Raw genomic sequence first — 15,885 nt, forward strand, 5'->3', positions numbered from 1 at the left:
CAGACTAACGCAACGACTCCAAAACCACAAGTCGAGCTGCAGCCCACAGGACCCCATTGAGCTGCCCAGTTCAACGCCTGCCCATCACTCAGGCAGACAGTGTCTGATGAGACACGACATCGACCTGGCACGCTCAACGTGTTTGCATTTCTCACAGCAGACAGCCAGGCAGGCAGGCAGGTTTGTGGAGTCTAGCTTACTGTATAAATTTGCATTGACTAACATATGAATGGCGTTGCCAGGAGGAGATTAGAGCTAGTAGTGACTGACACTCTGTTAATCAGAACCGAGAACCTCATACAGGTGAACCATCGTCACTATCAAAACTGCCATTTTCCATAAATAAATAATAAGAGAACACCACAGGTATGAAATAAAGAGTCCTCAATTATATCTGTGTGAGTGTGCATTCACAAACCTGTTCTATAGCCAGTTTCATTGAGGTAGACTGCAAAGGAGCGCGGCTCATGCTGAGCTTGCCAGGAAGGGGAGGAACAGTTCTCATTGTTGGTGTAGGTGTTGTGGTTGTGGACGTACTTGCCCGTCAGCATGGAAGAACGTGACGGGCAGCACATGGGTGTGGTGACAAAGGCATTGGTGAAAGAAGTGCCACCATCCTCCATGATCTTGCGGGTTTTATTCATTACCTGTAGAGAACCTGGAGGGCGAGGTAACGTGATCAGTGCTGTACAGTTACAGTGAAATCTTATTAAACACACGCAAATACTGTTTTTCACTCGTATTTACTTAATCTGTGATTCAGTCCTCTGAAAGGCAAATAATTACAATTCAGCACACGAGAGACCAGATGGCCATTCCGGTGTGGCTTATGGCCTCTACTTAATATTTAATGTGCCAAGAAAGACTACAGAAGTCCTGATGCAAATCACCACAAAGACAAAGAAACACATTAGAACAGAGAGGATTGAAGACTGGGAAAAACACTGAATTTTAGATAAACTGTGCACTTTTTCTTTTAAATAGGGAAAAAAAATTGAAGCCAAATGAAAATTTCCAGGAAGACCAGGGGTTTCTGCCAGGCAGCCTTACCCAACTCAACATCCTGGTCGTCAGTCATGATGAGGATGATGTTGGGCCGGATGTTTCTGCGGTCTCTCTGAATGCGACCTCTGAGGCCCTGAGCCCTGGTGGTGGTGAAGGCCCAGCTGCCTGGAGCCCAATCCAGCGACAGGAGGGCCAACCAGGATAGCCAGTGAATCAGCATGGTGACTGAAACAACAGGCCAGAGGATGGGTAGATGGAGGAGATTAATGGAGAGAAGGGGAGGGAGAGAACCAGCCGGGCCGCTCACTCACACTTGTGCAGCTCTTGCAGCAGTGATGGACTGTGGGGAGACAAGAGGGGGAAATGTATGGAGACATTACAACAATAAGCATGGTGGGAGGTGAAACTTTAGGGTCAGTTTTGCAGTAGTGGAAGAGAAAACTGCATTGCACCTGCAGAAAGCCAGAATCCCTGTTGGAACATTTAAGCACATTTACTTCAGGTAACTTCTGTGCAGATGGTCACAAATCACACTCGAACAGAACAGTTTATCCATAAACAGGGAAGCCAAAACAGCTTTAGCCCTTAACGGTCCAGCAAGGAAAACTTATTCAGCAGTTCAAATATATGCTGTGTGCAGATGGAAACTCCATTAATACTGAACACAAAAATCCCTCAACCTCAACTCCCTGATCTGAAAGAAAAGAAAATACTCAACTCTGTCAAAGTTAAACAAAAACAAATAAACTGAAGATCTAGAAACACAGATCTCACCTCAGAGAATCCCGCGAGTCCCCTACTTTTACAGTTTTCTCTTTATCTCTCTATCGTTTCCTGGTTTTCCACTCTTCTACCGTGTCAGAGAACACACTCGTGCACGGAAAGTCTCCATCCCTACTGGACAGCTGCTGTTTAGCTAACTGTGATGAGATTAGGCCATTGGCTGCACACCCAGAACCACTTGCCTGCATGAGCCAATTGTGGCCCCCCTTTTACCTGCCACTCAAAAGTCACCCCCTGGTGAGTCAAGCATGACACAGGGCCAGTGGGGGGAGAAAAAAAAGGCACTGGAGGCGGGGAGAGGGTTCCACTACATTAACTGCAACGCCACTGTCGGGAATCACAGATGACCACTGAGTCATCACTTGGCAGCCTCTTGCTCACTATAACAGTCATCATAGCTGAATGCTCCAACTAAATTCCAGTGATCAGTAAAGTAAAACCTGAGCTCAGATTTTATTCCTGTACCAATGAAAAGCCAGTCTAAAGAAATTCAAAACATTATATCGGTAGTGTTGTGCTACAAATTAAAGTTAAAATGTAATAAGAATTCAAAGATGCCTTCAAATATATATAAAATATATGTGAAAGAATGGCTTCTGCTTGTGAGATGAACCGTGATGCAGCAATAATGAGAACCTCATCACCACCTGTGAAAAAGTGCCTTGCGGACAGCAGTCCCACTGAGTGGCACCACACTGCTCCCTATTCTGGGTTAATGGCCTGAAAACAAATGGCAGGTCTATGACACCTGAGCCCGGCCAAACCCCACTGGGTGGCTCCGCCGTTACCATCATTTCCACAAAAGGCCTGTCCGACTCAGCAGAGAGTAACAACCCTAATAAATGATTTGTATCTTGATGATTTTGATCTATCGCACAGTCCAGAATGAACTAACCTGCGTTGTTCGGATGGTAGTCGAGGACGGTAAAGATTCTGTTTGGTAATTTGCATCAGGAAATTAAAACACCTACTCTAGTCGTGTATCAGATAGATGCAAATCATCTCAAACACCCAACACCTCCCAATGTTGACCCTGCTCTACTACGCTGTTTATTTCAGCTGCTTCTCCAGTTTGATGTTAGATATGATAAGCAGAGCTTCAGACAGAGCTTTAAGAGTACTTTGGTGTACTGGGTTTCAGACAAGCTGTGTCTGGACTAGCCAGCCAGCCCAGTCATCGTGACAGCCCTGTGCAAACACTGGCGCCGTTTGGACAAACACCCCTCTGGTGCGAGGTGGCAGAGTGCACAGAACCTTGCAGTGAGCTACACACACAACACAAACTACTTTACAAACACATGGTGACACGCAGAAACTCATAGACGAGCCTTTATCCCACAAAAAACACACTCTCCTGCCGTGTGGATCCAAGTCCTCCTACACAAATTGGGAACGCTTCCCATATACAAGACACATAACCCATATCCAGACAAAGCTCAAGTCTCTGTTTCTATCAGAGCTGCGGAAGACCTGACATCAGCTGTAAGCCAGTCGGCCAGCGAGTGTAATGTTAGCACCCAGCGCAAATTCAATTTTACATGCCAACGATTCCAAGCAATGGCCTCTTCTTGCATCTTAGACAAAACAGACAAGAAGGTTCATTGTGGTGTCTGATGCAAACCTTGTGGTGCTGATCTACAGTGGAGTCAATAGCTATTCTGTCTGAAATGACTGAGACCGCAGGGCTAATAAAGCGCCACACAAAACCCCCCAATAGAATGAGGGCTGTTATTATGCAGGCCCCCTCCCCTTTTTCTGGACTACCGCTCGTAGTCCATTTCACCTGATCCACTTTGCTCACTAGGCCATCTGAGGTTCACTTAGGAGCAAAAGGACTTCTACAGGTCTTGAGTCATTCGATCATCCTTCTCAAAGTGACCCATCATCAAAGAAAACCCAAGTATATGCTGGCATCATATCCTCAGTGCCCTGACTTCCTCATGTTAATGTGACATATGGAGCGTAAAGCCTCTAGAGGAAATGAGCAGCTGAGTGACAGGACATGTCAGAGTGTCGAGATAAGCAACTGCTGTTTATAAAGCAAAGATGGCAGGCTATATTGTGACCTTTAGTTCATGCAGAAAGTTTCCAATTCACTGAGCAAGAGTGAGAAAGAGGCAAAAAAGTGATTTTACTTGAATTAAAAATGTAATTTGCCCAAGGATGCTTAGGAGATATTCCTTCCATGCACCACATCGTGGTGCTTTTATCAGAATAAAACAAGTAGCCCTGCAGCAATTTCTGCCTCAGACAGGTCCACTCTACATGAAGATTTAATTTGGCTTGTTTTAAATATAGAATACATCCTGTGAGCACTCTAGAGCAGCACGGTATGCTTTATAGTTTAATATGCTCTATTTAAAATGTATAATAAAAACATCTGCTCCAGATTTGAAAGTGTGTCTAAGCTTTACAGACAGGATAGTTTAAACACCTATTTAACTACCGCTAGATGTCAGAATGAACTCCATTAGTTGTGTGTGTACAAACACACGTGTGTGTGTATTTTGTTTTGTACAAAAGCTTTACAAAGTGTTACACAGAGTTAATGGCTTCAGGCACATTCAGGGATCGGCATAAATTAGGCACTTTGTACACTTTAAATACACAAAACAATATGAATGACTTCTGAAATGTGAAAGTTATTATTAGGCTTCCAAATCCATCTTCTGTTATCATCACTGATTCTTTTTTGCCTCCAGAGTTCAAATTCATGTTTCCAATTTCACGATCCCTTGCAGATCATTTTCATGTCATTTTCGCAAGCCTTTCATTTTGAATGACTCATTTATTTATGTCATGTAGCGTGATATCAGCAGAACAGGCAACTTCTATACATCTGTGGAGCGAACAAGAGGTCTTTATTACTGGACAGAGTCAGAGGACTAGGGAGCACATTGTTTCTCCTTCCTCATTGTTTTGAAGGATTAGCTCTAATGACCCTTTAAATGAGCCCTTACTGTACTCATCATGGTTAAGCTGGGGGGAGAAATATTGGGCATGGATGGGAGGAACGCAGCATGCCTAGGAGTTCAAAAGGACTGAAACAAAAAGGCCACTATGGAGTTTTCAGATGCACAGCTGCCAGATACATAAAAGATGTGCAATTTTCAGATTAATGGCAATCAACACTTTTAGCACACCTCAACACCGTACTAATCTTTGCTTTCATGAGGGTATTTTTTTTTCTCCTACTTGTAGAAAAACAGCTCTTTTACTTGCTTTCCTACAACACATGCAGCATTGCTCGGTAATTTGGTATGTCTATACAGACAGCTGTGCTTTGTGCATCGAGTAAAGCTGAACATAATAGAGTTGCTGCTTGTGTAGCCATGCAGGGCAGCAGTATTTGGCTGGTTGGCAGTTGTGCCCTCTTGTTAGGGCCTCAAACCACACACTGCTGCGTCCTGACCCTCCTCCGACCTGAGTGGTGTTATGGCTTTGATGGTGGCTTGTTTAACCTAACCTCAGCAACCTGAGGCTACCCACACACAGGGGTTAAGAGGTGAAAGTCTGAAGAGAGAGCGAGAGAAAAATAAAAGAAAACAGAGGTATGAAGGCAACAAAAGTCTTGTCTGGTTGTGATTGGCCCACATTTTCATTTCATCAATGGTCTGCATCTGGCTTAAGTCGTGTTCGTTCAGGAGCGGCAGTCTATACATTTATCAGCTGTGACTGAAAAGTAGCAGATTACCCAAGAGCGCACATGAAAGACTTCTTATGTAAAAAGGCAGGATGACAGCCGAGAGTTCGCGTATCTCTAACAGCCACATGTTTGTCCACGAGCGCATGCATGCTCACAGAGGAGGATCTTGCCCAAGTTAACACAGAGAGTTTGGAGGTGAGGGGGTTCACATTCCCAAAACAAGATGCAAGTCAAACACAAACCAGATGCCATGCTCCTCTAAAGTAAATCAGTCATTCATAAAAAGGCCTTGCTATTAAGGACAATGGCCATTTCAAAGCACCTCAAATCCCCCCTTATTCCTGTTCAGTCTCCCTCTTGCTCCCTCGCTATTTGCCTAGTCCATCTCTATGGCAGCCAAGTCACAGAGGAACAATGGAGGGGAATTATAGTCCAACAGCATAGTTTGAATTCTGTAGGCTGCTCTGCGACTGTAGGCTGCATGACTTGCAATAACAGTAAAAATCATTTAGTACATAGTCATTCCTCGACCATAGGAGAACTGCTGAAAGAAAGAAATAAACATCGCAGAGTCGGGATATAAAACATGCTAAACTACAGGCTGGTCTGATTAACAGATAAAGACACAATGTTTTGCACTCCTTCTTTCAGAGAGGAAAAAATGAATAAGACGAGGACTTAGATTAATATGGAGGTTTGTCCAAATATTTCTGTAATCTGAGGGAATTCAGCTGGTCTGCTGCCATGAGGGCTGACGGGGGACTTTTATACTGAGGAGAGCCTGTGTCAGGGCCTGCTGTGCCCGGCAGGCCAAGGGCAGCGCTTGTACCCATCAAGGCCCACCCGTCAGCCACACTGAGCCGACTGAAGGGGAGTTCTGTCCCAGTACATTTACTTGGCTGTGGGTAGGCACTGGGAAAAGACTCAAACCTTGGTGTTTTCAGACTCTTAACTCCATTGATTTGTTTGACCAAAATGCCCAAGTTGGTGTAAGATTTATGCAAAAATTCCAACGAGAAAACCCAAGTGCAAAGTAGTGAAGAGAGATCACTGTTCCAGCACGTTTATGGCTACAAAACCCTTTACTGTGACAGGCACAATCAGAATCTTTGTTTTGTTCAATATTAAAAACGATAAAACTTCAGATGTTTAAGCTTCCCGTTCACTGGAATGTGGTTTGTTTGGGGTACAATGCAGGCCACTTTAATGAAGAAGAATGGCCTCAATTCAGTGAAACATGAACCTGGAGTTAGTGCATTCACAGCTATTAGTTAAACCCCACATGTTTCTCTCGGACCTGGGGAGAGACCCTTTGTAGTGCCATGGCTGTCATTCCACTCCATCAATATTATGGATGCATCTTAATGTATAATTAAATGAATCCGGGTCCAAAATACTTCAAAGTGGGAATGACTTGTGGGCCCACAAGCAGCCTATTGGAAACATGAGTGGGTTTTGAGTACATTAGGAGGTAAATGATTAAAAAACACAAAAGGTCACATTTTATTTATGTATGGGTGTGTTCCCAGTCTGACGGTGGTCTGTATTTAAACATTCATATCCTCGGCTATTTAGTTCTTTGAGTCTAAACCAAGAACTTTATGTAGGCATCCATGGCAATCACTCACACACAGCTATCATACTTTCAGTAACCGGACTGGAATTTAGAAAGTTCAAGAGGCCCGTTTCTGCCTCCATGATTTAAAATTAGTGGTAATACTTAAAATCAGTATATTTTATATATAACGTTATGATGTGCTGGTGCTACACGTTTACCTATTGGTAACCTCTGCTGTACCATTGTCAAAGTATATAAAACAACTGTAGGTGGAGGACGGCTGGGCAGTTTTTTCTTTCTAATCTGGTGTTTTCCTCCATGTCAGTTTAACACAGTAATTAAAACAAAGTAGTGCCACAAGTTAGCGCCTCCTTTCTCTACTGTGTTGAGCTAAGCTTAAAGAGTTCCACACATGGCACATTGCTCTGTCGGAAGAGTCTCATTAAGACTTTTGTTAATGTTCGTGTGGAAAGTCCTATTATTGTATCTGACAAATTTAGGTTAGCAAGTTAAACCAGAGACCACACCAAGTAAGCTAGCCACGTGTTATATAATAGCATGTTATTGCCTTCGGCTTTCTTCCCCGAGGGCCTGAAGGGCGTCCTTCATCACGTCCTTATTTTAGTTTGTTTGTCTCACTAGTTTTTGTCTGGTTTAAAACAATTCAGTTCAATTTTATTTATATATTTATAATCACACTGATAGTCACCTCAAGGAACATTCAGACGACACCCTATGAGCGAGCACTTGGTGACAGTGGAAAGAAAAAACTCCCTTTCAACAGGAAGAGACTTCCAGCAGGGTTTCTCTGTATTGTTGCTTGGGCTTTACCTTACAATAGGGTCTTGAGGAGTCTAGTGTCTCGAGGAGACTGTTGTTGTGATTTGGTGCTATATAAATAAAACCGACCTAAACTGAAATTGCATACTACTCAGACGCATCTTCAGCGACAAGAGCAACAAGTAGTCCTGCCACAGATGGTCTGGCCCTTATACAACCCCAATCTCAGCATGATTGAGTTAGTTTGTGATTAAATGAAAAGATAGAATATCCAGAGAGCCAGAAGCTTGGCTTTGTATACGAGGTTCAAGTATACAAATGGAAAAGCTCATTTACTGTTCACGTGGGTAAGGGAAAAAGGTAAGGGGGGTAGGAAGCAGAGAAGAAAGTGAACAGAAGGGAAACCACTCCACTGATTTATAGTGTGATATGAAAACATGGAATCACAATCAGAGGATCAGCAACCACAGTTATATGAGCCTAAAGCAAGCATTTTCTTTTTTAAACTATTCTAAGCCATGAATGGAAACCATTAGCAACAGACGACCTCAGCTGAATGAAATAAAAACGCATTTTTTATTCCTCCAGCCACGTTCTTGTCAAAATCCACACTCCCATCAGAAACACTCTATCAGAGTACAAGTGCTCCAGAGAGTGAGAGGGAGCAGAATGAATTGCTCACTCACGGGTGGCTTTCTTGTCTCTTTGACGTGTCAAATATACCCCAGATAAATTATTTCTTTTACCACAAAAGAGAGCTATGGCAAATTGCTTCAATGGGTTTCCACTGAGGTAATTGTCAAGAATAAAGAGACTGACTTCTTTTCCATGAAATCAGCAACATGATGGCAGAGAGAGAGAAACACAGAGAGAGCCAATGCACCAAGCCCGATGGATGATTTTTGTTCCCTTATGTGAAAAGTGTGACTTTGTTTTTTTTTCTCTTGCACTCTGTGAATACTGAAAAAGCAAAGGATTTCTAAGGTGGTGAATTTGTTTAATAGGAACAAATGAGCTACTCTGTCAATGTCCACTAGTTAGTAATTGACAATAAAAACAATTTAATGAAATCTTTGTTTAGAATATGCTAATTCATCAGAGTTTATTACATCTAGCTTCTAGACAGGTGACTGTAAATGAGTTTAATCTTAGAAAAACTGTTGTGTTATAAACCCCCCTACTTCTGTGAAAGAGTGAAAAAGGTGGTAACAGTTGAGAAAGGAAACTTCTATTAAATGTAGTGCGGCTCCTGGCACATGAAACGAAACACCCCCAAAATGTGAAGCATGTGGAGGCATATTTTTTGGGAATCATAGACAAACATAGATCATGGGAACCAGCCTGTGTGACCGTGAATGTCATAAACAGACTTCTCGATGACTCAGACACACCAACATGATACCACTCATAAAAATGTATTGGACTCATTGCACCTGTGCCAGTTCAGCACTCCCCCCCTCTCACCCAATCATGCCTTTGGATATGTGTGTGTGTGAACGCTGGGTATTTGGATATCATGTACTCTGTGAGTGCGTGTCATTCACTCAAACAGAGAATGAATCACTCAGACTTGAACGCAGACAGACACGTAACCTGTAATTTGTACGCAGGGGAGATCTCCTTTCCATTGCCTCTGGCTTAGTGTGTGGCTTTCCAAAGCACGCAGCAACGTCATTTGTAATTGAATTAACTTTATCCTCTCAGGCAAAATTTCCATATTTAATTCCATTGTAAATAAAGAAATAATAAAACACGATTTCGATAAAAAGATAAATTAGCTCGCATAGCGTTGAACAGGAAGCTTACCCATCCGAATCCTTCCAGGCCTTTTACTTTTGAGCCAAACCTAGAAGAATGCAGCCACTACATCATCCAAACATGTTCAAGAGACAGCAGACAGAATCAGCTGAAGTTGCCACGGGCAACTCGAGAAAACCAAGACGACGATAATGTGAGTCATGCCATCATAGAGCTTTTCATTATAAAGCAAGTTGCTGTTCAAACACTTTAAAGATGCAGCCATTCTGCATCCACACGGCCGAGTCGTGTTGATCAAATAAGGTCAAACAGGACTGGAGGCGACCAGCAGAACACGGCCAAGTCCTCGCATATAAGCGCTTGTGCGTGTACGTACACAGAGGCAGAGGAGGGGAGAGCGCTGGCAGAAGCTGAATGTGTTTGCTCGCTCCAGGGGAGAAGGAAAGAAAGGGAGCAGAAGAGCTGAAACAAACGCATGCTGGCTTCTATTAGTCGAGCTGTAGAGCGCAATGAAGGGGTGAGGAAACATATTCATTCCCTCTGCCTCCTCCCCACCCAACAACATCCCCCCAACCCTCCCACCCCATTATATCCATTCTGGAAAGGCAGCGGATGAAAGGGGCAACCCCCCAGTGGCAGCACTTCTCCCTCCAAACTTTCGCCGACGCATTCTGACGGCTGCTTAATTGTACGTGATACAGGCAGGATCCTTTCTCTTTCAAATCTAAAACAGATTGCTTCTCCCTGGGGAGGAGGATTATTGGACAAGAGAAATGACAAAGCAGGGACTGTCCAGCCCTCTGGGAGGTGGAGGACAGAGGGGGTGAGCTCGTGCATAGTGTGCTTATGTGTGTAAATAGCTTTTCTGTGTTTGTCTTTTGTACAACCCTGTCCTGCAAGAAGATTATGTTTGTACCCATGTGTTTCAAAAGTGCACACATTATCCAACCTCCCTGCATCTTTTTCCACTTTAAAACTCTCTCTTTCGTCCCCTCTTTATCACACATTCACACCTCCCTTTCTCTGATCTTGGCCTCTCCTTTATCTTATCCCGCTTCCACTTCCCCCTCTGTGGCTCTCTTGACCTGGCTTTCTCTTTCTCACTCTAAAGTCCATGCTGCATCTACGTGCAGTGACATCTGAACAAACGCTGCTGTGAACATTACAGAAAAAGCATTAAAACCCTCTCTCTCTCAGTCTCCCTCTCTCACCAAGGATTTACCCATTAAAGTGCACTTTTAGCCACCATTAGCAAACCCGCATTTACCCCTGTTGTGTAAATTCTCAGTCCACAATTGCACTGGCTGTCTGGGGTCATTCCTGGCTTTTGTGTCGCTGAACCACCTACTGAACATTTTCTTCATAAAACACATCTTTCCTTTTTGACTAGTCATCAAGGCAGAGGCTCGAGACAAAGGGGATGAGAGCCATAGAAAACAGTAAAGTACTGAATGTGTGTCTGGATTGCTGCTCCTTTTACGGTGTCCTAAATACCACATCAAAGGTTGGAGGGATAAGGAATTCCCTCCAATAATGAGATGGATGTAATGTTTGCATGCCCTGACCTCTCTCATTCAAATAGCAAGCTGAACAAACATATGGGGTGCTATCATGAGCTCCCAAATACCCCCTAAAAGATTTCTTTTGAGATAGGTGCCTAAAATTTAAAAAAAAAGAAAGACTGCATTTAACGTGCACTTTGCAAATGGATCAAAACTCCATAACAATGTTTGATCAGTAAGGTCAACAAAGGAACTGGGAAAGTGGCTGACTCATCTAAAGATAGCCTTTCTGGATCCCACATAAATAAAAGCATGCCAAATGCTCACTGTTCAAATGCTGGTCATTTGCAGTGATAGGACTGTGCAATCTACACAAGCGCTACTATGCAATCAGGCTAGTATGAGGAACACTATCATTAAGTTGAAGAGATAAACAAGTTCTGGAGGAGAGAGGGTGGTTTAGGAAATCTTTTCTTAACATGCTCACACACACACACAAGAGAACACACACAAACTACAGTTATACAGCACTGCTCTCTGTACTTTCCAGAGAGGGAAAAAGGGGAAAAACTAAACTAGTGTCATCCCACTGGACTTCAAAGCAAAGATGTCTCAATCCAATTAAACTGATTAAGTGCTACTTGATTCAAAATAATTATCCAATACTAGAACCTGTGTCACCACAATCCCAACTAAACTCTTTTTTTTTTTTTAAATAAATGACAGAATTCAGACATCTGACTCCTGTCACATAGGATCAAGTTCACAAAGCAATGCAGCATGATGAATGAGTCGGAGACGACAACAAAAAGCAGAGTCAAGCCAAAGCTCATCTAACATGGTTCTGATTTGGAGGAACAAGTAAGGATAGAAAAGCTAAAAATACTGAGCACTCACCTGAAAGCATCTCCCCACACGCACACACACAAATGGAGAAACTTGGATCAGTATGACATTATATGTGCCTCTTTTCTCCAAAGTGACTTCCCACAGGAGCGTTACCTAAAAGTTTAAAACTGTGTTTGCATCCCATTTAAACAGAATCTTGTTCAGTCTATTAGACTAACACACATATATGCATATTTGAGCCATTTCCACTTCCTGCAGTAATCACTCTTCCATGAATGTGTTGGCCCTGTTCATGATGAGATGGCATGCGTGTCTGGGAAATCTCTGATCCACTGCTGGTATTTAAACAGACGCACACACTTTTGGTAGCATTCGCTTACACCCAGTCTCTCGGCATGCTTATCAGAAGAACAAATTAGCTCACTGAATACTTTCACACGCATAGAGAGACACACGCACATACATCCGCGAGCAGATCTGAATGATGGCAAAGCGACTACTGGAACAACGTTTGTCTTGGCAAGCGCCTACCCCCCAGAATGTAATTATTTGCAGCAGCTGCTCATGCGCTTGTTTGTACCACAGTTAAGCTAGAAACTGTTTAAAGGATCTATCTTCTTTTCTGCGCTGGCAATAAGGCACGGCGTTTTAAAGCAGTCCAAAGCTGCTTTGCTGTGTTCCGAGTAAGTTAATCAGAATATTGAGTCTAAGCGTTGCCTACGGATCAGTCTTGTCAGTAGTGAAAGTTTCAAGTTAAAGTTCCCCATCATTCTCCAGCCTCGCATTCAGTAATACACATGGACACTGCCAAAGTGTTGAAATGTAAGTCAGCCAGTCTACTCAAAGAACTGGATTTGAATGGGACCACAGTAAAATTTTGCCATCTAGGTCAGAAGGATAAATTCCCTGGTTTTTGCGGACTTGTAGGTGAGCACAGTGATCCAGTACACATTAAAGTCAAACCGTGGATGAACTTCAACAATGTACCACACACACAGCAGACAGGGGCAAAATGTACTCCACATTTGGATTTTTTCTTTATTAAGAAGTTTACTAATACTCAGTTTCACTCGGTGTCCCTTATAAAATTTAAGACTGCAAAAGCAACAACAGTCGGTCATCTCTCCAGCTGATTGATTCTAACAATCAGCTCATACAAACAACTCTACAGGTCTTAAAGCAGTACTAATCACTACCTGTTGGTGGTTGTGTTAAATACTTCGAGTAACAAGCAGGAAGTGTAGCTACGGCTGGTTTACAAAGGTAAACACAAATTCACACAGCAGCAGCTTTCACCCATACAACCTTCTCTCCTCTCAGCCCAGCTGCTGTTCACACAACTTTTCACAGCTGCACAGTCTCCATTTGCAAATGCCTCATACACACACACATAGTGCCTGCAGCAAGGCATAAATACTATACATCATATTCCCACTTCACTGGCAAGTTTCGCCTCTCACTTGACTTGAGCTAAATAGCTAAAGTGAGGTGCACATTCCCAGCGTCTCTCCCTCTCTGCTGAGCTTTGACAGTTTGTCCGGAAAGAACTCTTCAGCAGCTCATCCATTTAGCGCATACTGACACGATCTGCCAGAGGTGCACTCTGAATGAGATTTATGAAAAAAACTTATCTGGCCTGAAGTGAAGGAACATTAAATGCCACGCTGATTTATGGAAATGTCGGGGGAAAAAAACGTGTCTTAATTTGCTATTACAGAAAAGGAAAACAATTTAAACTCAGTACTGGATTTCTGTATGATAAAAAAAATGACACCATTAAAATAAGAACATGATAAAATACAACCTGTAATCTTTTATAGATTGCACCATACTGACAGTTACATACTTTTAAGTGAGAGAGCAGTTTAAAATGTAATGGAGCTACCTTTCACGCTCCTATAATCGGCATTCGGAAAATGAAAAATGAACTGATGAACGCTCATGTTTTGGGGGGAAAAATGACATTAATGGAATGTGCTGCCTTCTAATCCCTTGAGACGGAGGAATTTGCGACCGAGGGAATTCCTGTCATTCACAGGGAAAACTATGAGATCCTGCACACACTGAGCTGCTGTACGGGCAGCACAGACAGGCTGCAGGAACAGCGCAGCTCACAAGTCCAGACTTACTGAGTTATACCTGACTCCTGGACTGTAATGTGAATCAGAAATTTACTGCTAAATGAACAACAACATGCACGCTCTGCAAAAGAACTGGAAACCTGACAAAAAAAAGAAGTGAAAGAGTAAAAAAAGTTGTACAGTACCTGGAAGGCAGGAGAGAAAAGTGCTGGCTGACTGAGAGGCAAGGATACGATTCCTCTCAGTTTTATCCCCACGCTTCTTGACCAGATCTGCCTTTGCTCATGGAGGGATTTGTATCTTCGTGCTGGGACTTGGTTTCAAGAGTAGGGGGGACCACACAGCTCCTGGAAGACAACCTCTCTCCTCTAATCCTCTCCCCAATGTGATGACACTCTCTAACCTCGACCATCTGTTGAAACACGTCCCAAAGCAGTCAGCACCACGCTGTGTCAAGAACCCCACTCCCCTGCCCAATCACAGACCGGCTGCTGGGTGGCTCCTCGCTGCCAGGAGGCAGGGACAAGGACACAGCACAGCGCAGAGGGAGACACACACACACGCACAGTCGGTCACACCACTGCCTCCACCCCACACTCACACAGACACTCTACGAGATGAGAGCAAGAAAACCCCCCAGTCATCGTAACCTGAGAGGCAGAGTAGGACGGGGAGAGTGAGTGGAGGAGGAAGGGGAGGGGAGCAAGCAAGAGAGAGCAAGGGAGGGGAGAGAGGGTGAGAGAGAGGGGCACATGCTTAAGAGCTAAAGTAGGGAAGATAGAGAGATACAATTTGTATCTTTCACATTATGTTGCTGGCAATGTCGCTTAAATAACAATCCCCCCGCCCAATTCCTCTCCCTGGATCTATAGCGCATGTGGTCTAAAGAAATAATACTTTTCAAAAAATGCAATAAAATTCTATATTGGCTCCGAGGTGGGAATGCTGTTGGCACTAAACTGTTACATCTGCAAGCGTAGAAGCGCAGGCAGCAGCCCTCACACCTTAGTGTGTTAACTCCTTACGTCCCCCGGCCACATTCCAACCCTTCACCACCTATTGCCTTAAGTTAGAAAAGAGGGCAGAGGGGAATACACTAAAATGACAAAGCTAAGGGAAAGAGCAAGATAAGGAGAAAAGAGATAAGCGACGTCTAGATATTTTTGACTAGATGATGGCCAGCTGTTTAAGCAAACACCTTTGACGATCAGTCTTTCGATGGCAACACAATTACTACTCAGTTTCCTAAACAAATCAATCCAATTCTCAGTTCACGCGAAACACGAGGAGCGTTAGGTGAGAAAGGCTGTCACGTTCATCAGTTGGTTGAACTACTGTCCTACTCATTGATCCATTAAAAAGGGATTATGAGACCCTAATGATATTCAGGGATAAATTCAAAGGCAAGCACTAATGAGGTGATGCTCGTTTGATATGCAACAGCATCACCATGTGTTAATCAGAGTGGGGAAACGGCAAAGAAAGGCTTGTGAGTGATTCATTTACATTACATAAGCACGAGCAGCATACACACAATGCCCTCTGTTTGAAGTTGTCAGACAGGTATTAATCAAAAGTTTGAGTGCCACTTTCCAACTTCCCTTGATAATGAGTCATTTGGTGGGGGAGGGTGTGTGTGTGTGTGTGTGTGTGTGGGGTGGTTAATACCTAAAAGAAAGTTTCACCTTATTGCGTAACAGTCCCAAATCTGTATCAGCTTTATATTTTAATGTTATTTTACTGCACAAACCCACACAGAGTGACTTTTTTCAGTGGATGCTACTAGTTATCTCCCCTGCAGGTTTGCATTAAGCTAAACAAGCCCTAGACATGTAATGCTCTTCCCAGCACCGACTGATGTTTGAAACACGGGCAGTGGTGAGACAGAGCAAGAGCCTGAGGGGGGAACGAGCTCAAATTAGA

The 15,885-nt window shown here is 43.4% G+C and overlaps 1 protein-coding gene across 5 annotated transcripts in view; it reads right to left on the reverse strand.

Annotated features, from left to right (window-relative positions):
* sulf1 (sulfatase 1) overlaps positions 1-14,547 on the reverse strand; it is a 34,578-nt gene extending 20,031 nt beyond the window's left edge. For 3 of the 5 annotated variants that reach the window (XM_040043884.1, XM_040043882.1, XM_040043886.1), the window contains exons 1-3: positions 14,148-14,544; positions 1,051-1,345; positions 419-658 (exon numbers count right to left, since the gene is read on the reverse strand). In XM_040043884.1, coding sequence (XP_039899818.1) covers positions 419-658; positions 1,051-1,225 — 415 coding nt within the window. In that variant the 5' untranslated portion in view covers positions 1,226-1,345; positions 14,148-14,544. Of the gene's footprint in view, positions 1-418; positions 659-1,050; positions 1,346-11,929; positions 13,528-14,147 lie in introns of those variants that run through there. The other 2 variants (XM_040043883.1, XM_040043885.1) reach the window with 2 other exon arrangements.
* Positions 14,548-15,885: the final 1,338 nt, after the last annotated feature.

This window comes from Simochromis diagramma, unplaced genomic scaffold (assembly GCF_900408965.1).
Source record: "Simochromis diagramma unplaced genomic scaffold, fSimDia1.1 OVJJ01000602.1, whole genome shotgun sequence".
In the NCBI taxonomy this organism is placed as follows: Eukaryota; Metazoa; Chordata; class Actinopteri; order Cichliformes; family Cichlidae; genus Simochromis; species Simochromis diagramma.